Genomic DNA, 8,287 nt, shown 5'->3' with positions numbered 1-8,287 from the left:
TCCAGCCAATGGGCAGCGGCCCGGGCCTGTCCCCGCCCCCTCCCCGTGCCGTCACTTTGGGGGCCGGCCCTCGGCCCGGCCCTGCCCCTGAGAGCCTCCCATTGGTGGCGTTCGGGGGGCCGGGGGGCGGTGATTGGTTGCGCGGCGGGGCGGGGCGCGGCGGGGGGCGGTGATTGGCTGCGCGGCGGGGCGGGGCGGGGCGGCCGGCGGGCTGCGGCGGCGGCGGCGGCGGTGGCGGCATGGCGAGCTGCCGGCGGCTGAGCGGCGCGGGGCTGCGGGAGGTGCTGGGCCCGGCGCAGGGGCTGCTCTTCGACTGCGACGGCGTCCTGTGGGCGGGCGAGCGCGCCGTGCCCGGCGCCCCCGAGCTGCTGGAGCGGCTGCGGCGCAGCGGCAAGGCCGCCCTTTTCGTCAGCAATAACAGCCGCCGCTCGGTGGCCGAGCTGGAGCGGCGTTTCAGCCGTCTCGGTTTCCGCGGCGTGCGCGCCGAGCACGTCTTCAGTTCCGCGCTCTGCTCCGCGCTCTTCCTCCGCCAGCGCCTCCTCGGCGGCGGCGGGAACGGGAGCGGGGCCGGCCGCGTCTTCGTGCTGGGCGGCGAGGGGCTGCGCGGCGAGGTGCGCGACGCAGGGCTGCGCCTGGCGGGCGAGGGCGAGCCGGCACCCGGCGAGCCGGTGCGCGCCGTCCTGGTGGGCTACGACGACCAGTTCACCTTCGCCAAGCTGGCGCAGGCCTGCGGCTACCTGCGCGACCCGCAGTGCCTGCTGGTGGCCACCGACCCCGACCCCTGGCACCCGCTCAGCGACGGCCAGCGCACCCCCGGTGAGCCCGCGCCCCGTCCCGCGCCGCCGGCCCGGGGGGAAGGGGCTGGTGGCGGGGGTGGCCTCGGGTGGGGTTCGCTGTCCGAGGTGAGGGCGAGGCGGTTCCCTGAGCGGCAGGACGAGCAGGGATGCCCTGGCACGTCCCTGCCAGCTCCCGAAGCAGGGCTGCCAGCGTCCCGCTTGCCTATCCGGGACCCGGGATGCTGAGCTTCCCGCGGCAACTTCTGTTCCTCCTCCTTCCCTCCCTGCAGGGACTGGCAGCCTCACAGCCGCAGTGGAAACGGCTTCAGGCCGCAAGGCGCTGGTGGTGGGGAAGCCCAACACGTACATGTTTGACTGCATCGTGGAGCGTTTCGGTGTCGACCCATCCCGCACGCTCATGGTGGGAGACCGTCTGGAGACAGACATCCTCTTCGGCAAGAACTGCGGCCTTGCCACCATTCTCACCCTGACAGGCGTGTCCCGCCTGGAAGAGGCGCAGGCCTACATGGCCAGCGACAGCGCCGCTGCCAAGGATCTGGTGCCCAATTACTATGTGGACAGTATTGCAGACTTGATACCAGGCCTGGATGAGTAACATTTTGTACATGTGAGGGCAGAGGGGTCAGGTTCCCCATCCCAGATCTCCATCTGTTCCCATTTCTCTCTCACTGCCCTATTCCCTCAATTCCCAGTTTCTTCACATGCCAACATCCTTCTTTGGGGGCAAAATGGGAAGGGGATTGGCAGGAGGGAACAGGTTGTCTCCTTTCTGCTGAGAGCTATCCATGATGGACAGAGTCCTTGTCTCCCTCACTGCCATCTGCCAGCATCTTTGGGAGAGAGATGGAGGCCTTGATGCTGCCGGGGGTGGGGGGTCAAATCTGTGTGGCCTCTCCAGAGGTTTGGGACTGGCTGTTTTAGTGTTATTTTTCCCTTGGATAACCAGTGGCGGCCTTTTACTGCTGTCCTTTGACTTGTAACTCTTGACTTCTGAGCAGCATCCCTGCAGTCCTTGTAGTAACCCCCTCCTTGCCAGGGGATTGGCTGGCATTGTCACCCACCTGGTGTCTTACCAGCGCCAGGGCATGTGGAAGGAGTGTGCCAGACCTCTGGAATCATGAGTGAGAGCATCTCTGCCTCCCACAAGTGAAAGAGAGCATTGCCTCATCTCTTCTCTCCCCTATTCCTTAGAGATGTTCTCCCCACTACCTCCCTGCCCCGACCCAGTTAATAACTGTGCCAGTGTCCATCTGAAGGACAGAAGAGACCGGTTTGAGGGTTTTTTTCCTGTGCCATACAGACAAGCTGTGACTGCGCACAGTGGGTCTGCATTTGTACCTTGTTTTCAAGCACCTTTTCTGAAGGGGCTTTTGAAGGACAGAGGCTCCTAGACCGTGACAACACAGCACTAGTGAACTGTATGACTCTCCCTGGTTGCCCCTACTCAGCCGGATTTTGTCATAGTACAGTGAGAGAAAAGTGCTGATGGGAGTCTGTGCTCCAGCTGCCAGTGTGCAGGTGAGATGGTGATGGTATTGTCACTGCTGTGAACGTGTCACAGTCCTCAAAATCATTCCTTGCTGCTTTGTCTTTCCACGGTTTTTTTTTATTTCATGATCTAATTTATCAAACTTATTTATTGTTCAAATACTGTATTATTTGTATAAATTATGCTGACTGGTTGCACCAAGGGGACAGAAGGGAGTGCCTTTGGGCATCCCTTACTGTCCATGTCCCATGTTGATGTTCTTACACTCACTGTGTCTCTGTATATAATAAAGTGTGAGCATAGGCTGGAAATGACCTCTTTTTTTTCCACTCATGGTCCCATCAAGATGAAACTGCACTAGGTATCTTAGAGCCCTCACAGGTGAGGACATGGCAGGACCTTTCCTCACTCAAGGGGGTGCTGCTGGGTAGAGAAGACAGCTGGGTAGTCCGATGGGTGGTGTCTTTGAGCTGCCCTTTGCTGGACCACTGGTGCCTCAGCAGCGGGTGGAGGTGGCTGGCAGGGCTGTGGCATAGAGTGTGGGGTCCAGCCAGGTCACTTGGAGCAGTGAACAATGCAACCCTCGCCAGCTGCCTTTGCATTTCACAGCATGGGGGATTCATTGCTGGGGAACAGTGACCTCTTGTGCTGCACCTGAAGGCTGCCCTCTGCTAGCCAGGTGGACCCCAATGATCTGTGTGGCCCTGCTGGGGTAGGGGTGAGGTGCCACCTCTGTTACGTGCACAGAGTTTGCAGTGGGCTGAGAACTGCCCAGGCAAGGTTTTGCTGTGACCCTTCTTGACTGTGCTAAGCTTTAAGTGACAGGGAGGTGGCTGTCACCACAGCCCTGAGGTGACCTTAACCAGACTATACCTTGCCATGTCCCAGATTTGTCCATACTCCCAGCCCAGAGAGAGAAAACGGATTGGGTAAGTTGGAGGTGACTCAAATGTACTTTGCCTCCATTCCCCATACAGGAACCAATCCTCCCCTTTGTCTGTCAAACCCCTTTAACTGCTGTGGATGGCAACCAAGCATCTCATCTCCCGCTGGAGAGATCAGCATTTAGCGTTCAATAACTATGCTCTGTGTGAGGTAGTGCCGTGTCAGCTCACATGGGAGAATTGGATGCAACTTATTGTCCCTAGGATGGTTCCAGGTGCTGAGTGCCTTCTTTGTTTTTTCTGTCCAAAATAACCTAGAAAAGAGCCTTCCAGAAGAAAAGAACATCCAAAGAGCTTTCTGAAGATTGCCTGTCATCTTAATCAGTCCCCTTTGTATATGCCCATTTCTCTCTTTTGTCTGCCCCATGTCCAATTAGGCCACCAGACGACTGGTAGTCCCTTAATGAGTACTTGACCAGCACTTGAATCATTAAGTAGAGTAAGATTGAGATCTGATGTGTCTGCTAATGTGGCTTGCCAATCTAGAGATACCCAGACCCTGGTTTATTTTTCAGAGCTCTCAGTTCTTGTATCAGGCTGAAATTTGAAGTGCTGTTGTTGTGACTTTGGAGCCACAGCTGGAAATGCTCAGTACAGCTGCAAATTTCCCAGGCTGAGTTGGTTACATGTGGGTGTACAGAGAAGACTGTGCGCAGTGAGAACATTCCCAAGCCATGCCCCCTTTTTTCTAGGGTGCTTTGAGGGTGAAGTCTTGTCTGCTCTGTTCTTTCCAGTTCTCCCAGACAGCAGATGGGATGCTGGAGGCTGTAGTCTCCCAGGCTGGCACAATGGAAACAAAACAGGAAATCCAGTAGCTGGTCAGAGTGTTCCAGCCTGTGTTTGGGCCCTCTCCAAAGATACTTGGGAGTTTGTCCTTTGGATTCCAAATGGTGAGCCTGTAGAGTAGATTTTTTTTTCATGTGACTGCTGCTGAAAACAGAGCTCAGCAGAGGTCGTGGCTGATCCCTATCTCTTGTGACCATGTAGCTTCTTTTCATCTGGTGCGTCTCTTCATGAGGGCTTTGCTATGAAGCAGAGGTGGACTTGGAGCAGAAGGGTTTATCTGTCCTTCCCTTGGTTCATCATGTAGGTGTGGACATTAGGCAGGGGTGACTTCTGTCCTGTATACATCAGTGCAACTGCTCCTGCTCCAAACAGGGATGGAGCAGCACTGTAGGGGTCCATCAGGTCTGCCAGGCTTTGGTTTTGTGTGGCTTCCCCCTGCTACTATCGCTCCTGCATGTAATGGATGTGCATGCAAGCAGATCTTGTTAGGAAACTAGACTGAGAGCACCACTGGGGGTGATGAGCTCCCTATCCAAGGCTGTCAGACATCCGTTCAGCCGCTGACAATAAGGGGTCTGTGATCCTCATGGGGTTCAGGCTTTGGTTCCCTCTGGGATAGAGGGTTCCCTCTTCTACCAGCCCTTCTTTTCTGGTAGGGCTGCAGATAACATCTGCTGTTTAAACTGAAAAAAGCAATAGTTCTTGCCTAAGTCAGCTTATTTCTTCTTGTCTAATGCAGCTTTTCTTCTTGGGTTGAGTGTTTAGGGAAGCAGTGCAGTTGCCAGGGAGGACAGGGCTGTGAAGTGCAGAGCTGTAGCAGCACACAGGAGGGTGGAGCAGATGGGAAGCCCGACTTGGTGTAGTGTGGGTAAAGGTATTTATTTTCTCATCCTTAGAAAACTGCATTGCCCTTTCCTGCGGTGCAACAGAAACAACACCCAAACAGGTGGCAGTCGTTCCATTAGGCCAGAAAATTCCTATCCTTCATCCGTAAGTGCAGTTACTGTGGCAACCACGGCTGGATGATGACAGCTGCAACTTGCTGAACATTGCCTGCTCTAGGCAAGGCTTCAGTGCCTTAGTCATCTTTGTGCCCCTTCCCTGGACTCTCTCCAATATGTCTCTGACTCTCTTGTACTAGGGAGCCCAGAACTGGACCCAGCACTGGACCCCAGGTCCTTTTCTCTCATGCTGCTTGCCAGCTGGGTAGTTCCCAATATTTACTGGTCCCTGGGGTTATTGTTTCCTAGGTGAAGGATTTTGCACTTCTCATTGAATTCTTTGAGGTTCCTGCCAGCCCATTTTCCCAGCCTATCAAGGTGACTCTGCATGGGACCACAACCCTCTGGTGTGTCAGCTGCTCCTTGCAGTTTTGGGTCACCAGCAAACTTGCTGAGGGTACACTCTACCTCATCTTACAGTTCATTAATGAAGATACTAAACAGAATAAATACAACAGTATTGACCCCTGGGGGACACCTCTAATTACAAGCCTTCAGCTAGACTTTATGCCACTGATCAGCATTCCTTGGGCCCAGATGTTCACACAGTTTCCTGTCCACTTCACTGTTACCTCAGCCAGCCCATACTTCTGTTATCTTCTCTAGAGGAATTTCGTGGGAGGCAGGACCAAAGGCCTTACTGAAGTCAGGGTATATGTCCACTGCTTTCCCCTCATCAAGCAAGTCAGCCATTTCATCACGGAAGATTGTCAAGTTGGTCAAGTAACTGACACTTCAGGAAGACAACAAGTGGGCCCAAAGATATTAATTGGTGAGTAGATGCCTTTAACATGAGGAGCTAGAGATCATCCTGGCTGGGAAGTCGTTAATGTTCAGCCACATGACATGGTAATAGAACTGGGGCAATTTGGAAGGTGTTGAGACTGGCAGGACAGAGGAGGTTTTTTTGCATGGGAAAGTGCCTCCAGAGCCAAGGAAGGATCATGATCCTAGGAACTCGCTCGATACTTGCCCAACCTGATGTGAGAGTCCCCCTCTGCCAAGGCAGGCAGCTCTGGCGCCACCCTGTCCCACAGCAGCTGGAGCAGGGAGGAGGATGAGGAGGAGGAGAAGCTGAGGAGCAGCAGCCTGTTACTGCCTACCCTAGTGAACCAACCAGCATTTACTCTTCCTCCAGCAGCAGTGTGGGTAGAAGTCCCTCCTCTACAGCACAGCTTCCCTCTCCTCACTCTTTACTCAAGGCATTGTCCCCACCATAACATGGGTTTTCAGGTTCCCCTTTGCCATCTCTCTATCATTATCCATTTTTTTTCCTTCCTTACTGCTGCCTCATTTGCTCTATGGACTCTGACCCCAGAAAACTCACCAAGCACCCCAGGAGAATAACATGGCTATGCACATCTAGGAACTGTTGCTGTTGTTGGACTCTGCCTGGGAATTGTGTGTGGATAATGTATTGGAACTGCCCCTGGCAGACAAGCTGTTTTGGTGTTCCTTATACTCCCTGGGAGATGGTGAACTTGCTGAGAGAAATTAAAAACCCTTAAGGACTCCACCAGCTTTCAGTTGTACTGAAACCAGTTGTACTGCTCTTTGTAGCTTCAGTACGCCACTGCAGCAAAGCACTGTCAGCTCTGTAAGCCTCCAGCATGGAGACAAGGGAGACGTGATGCCAGAAACATTCCCAGATCACAGGGCAGCTGCCTGGGATGATCCAGGTTGTTCTGCCCTGTGATTTAGCCTGCTGGATGTGCAGCTCCAGCAACTGGCATTTTCCAGTCTGTATAGGATATTGCTGAGCCCTGAGATGCTCTCTTCACACGTTGTGGGTGAGAGAAACCTGTCCTTTTAATGGTCGTCCATCAGGTCACTCAAAAGTCCTGTGCCAGCCTTTCTGCCCTTGCTGAACCTCTAGCCTGACTTCCACAAAAGCTGAAGAGAAAGTGGGTAAAATTCATGGCAGGAATTGCTTCCATACTTGACCTGTTTCAAGCAAGATGAAACAACTCAGATCCACGTTTCCGTTTCCTCCACATACACTCCACTGTCATACTACAGCTGCCTATGTGCAAGTTAGGTGGTTTATCCCTGCAGCATGGAAGCCAGAGGAAACTGATTATTTGTGGGCTGTAGATTAGAGATTTCCCACCGGCTGGGACAACATGACTGTGGCCCTGGCGAGGCTTCCTCCATGAAACAGAGGTGTTCCTGACTTGGTGTCTTCTCTGGCCTAGTGTTTGGAGGCTTCTGATTCCACTGGGCTTGGCAGAGCCTGAGAGTGGCACAGAGCAGTGCCAGTCCCTATTTGTGCACTTGCCAAGGTCAGGGGTAGATGTGTGAAGAATGGCAATATGTCAGTGTTCAGCACTCAAGTACAGCTAGAGCCATGTGCCTGCCACAGTCTTGGTTACCTAGAAACTGACACAGCTCAGGAGACAGGGTGGCCATACTCCTCCAGTGGAGAGTGTAGGCTGTGTTTAGGTTGTTTCATGATGCTCACTGCCTTGCAATTCATCACAGTCTCATTAGCTACCTTCCCACAACAATTTCAGGGCTGAAAGGACCCATGTCATTGAGCAATCCCACACTGTGTTTGACTCCTGTTTGGCCATAAGCAACTCTGAATGCCCTTGAGCCAATGTTGCTGGAAATCTGCCTGTTGGTTCAGGTTTTTGAGCTGCTTTCTTGTCAGTTATGTGTTGGGGCAGCCTGGTATTAAGGATTCTTAGAAGAGCTTCCTGAAGAAGTATTTTTCCTCTTGGTCACTTGTCACTTGCTGATGACCCAGCAGCAGTAGAACAGTCCTTCTGGAGGAGCATATATGATCCTCAGGTCAGCCCAGGGATTGGGGTGGCTGGTAATTGCAGGTAGCACGCAGTCCTGGCTGGCACACCCCTTAAGTTGCAGGATCTGAGGCAGACCCCATAGTACTGCTTGCTGATGCAATTAAAATCTCTGTCATTACTCCTTTGGGTGTGTTACAAGTTTTCCAGGACAGCATGTCCAGCAATGGGACACAAACAGCAGGAGGAAACCTGTCTGATTCCTGTAGTGACTTAGAAAGAGATACATCTACCTGGAAAAGGAGTACATGAATTACCCTGGGACGACTTCTGGCAGCAAGCCTCCAAGCTCAGAACATGGAGGCATCCTGTCTAATACCCATAATTCCTCCTCTTTTCCTGGCAATCTTCTGCAACACAGAGGAGTAAGACACCTGCAAAGGACCATCTTTATATGCTCCTTGTCTCTTGAACTTGGATGCTATGCCAGGTGTAATAAGTCAATTAAACAACCCTGGTAAGGCAT

The 8,287-nt window shown here is 53.3% G+C and overlaps 1 protein-coding gene across 1 annotated transcript; it reads left to right on the top strand.

Moving 5' to 3' along the window:
• The first annotated feature begins 233 nt into the window (after positions 1 to 233).
• PDXP (pyridoxal phosphatase) lies at positions 234 to 2,597 on the top strand. Its single transcript, XM_053944213.1, has 2 exons — positions 234 to 816; positions 1,067 to 2,597. Exons 1-2 carry the CDS (start codon positions 240 to 242, stop codon positions 1,390 to 1,392), a joined length of 903 nt encoding a protein of 300 aa, XP_053800188.1. The 5' UTR covers positions 234 to 239; the 3' UTR covers positions 1,393 to 2,597.
• Positions 2,598 to 8,287: the final 5,690 nt, after the last annotated feature.

Source organism: Vidua chalybeata, chromosome 5 (genome assembly GCF_026979565.1).
Source record: "Vidua chalybeata isolate OUT-0048 chromosome 5, bVidCha1 merged haplotype, whole genome shotgun sequence".
Classification (NCBI taxonomy): domain Eukaryota; kingdom Metazoa; phylum Chordata; class Aves; order Passeriformes; family Viduidae; genus Vidua; species Vidua chalybeata.
This window is presented reverse-complemented; position numbering and strand designations above follow the sequence as displayed.

Coding starts and splice junctions, on each gene's coding strand:
- PDXP (XM_053944213.1), top strand. CDS start 240: ATGGCGAGCTGCCGGCGGCTGAGCGGCGCGGGGCTGCGGGAGGTGCTG. Junction 817..1,066: donor CGACGGCCAGCGCACCCCCG/GTGAGCCCGCGC, acceptor CCCTCCCTGCAG/GGACTGGCAGCCTCACAGCC.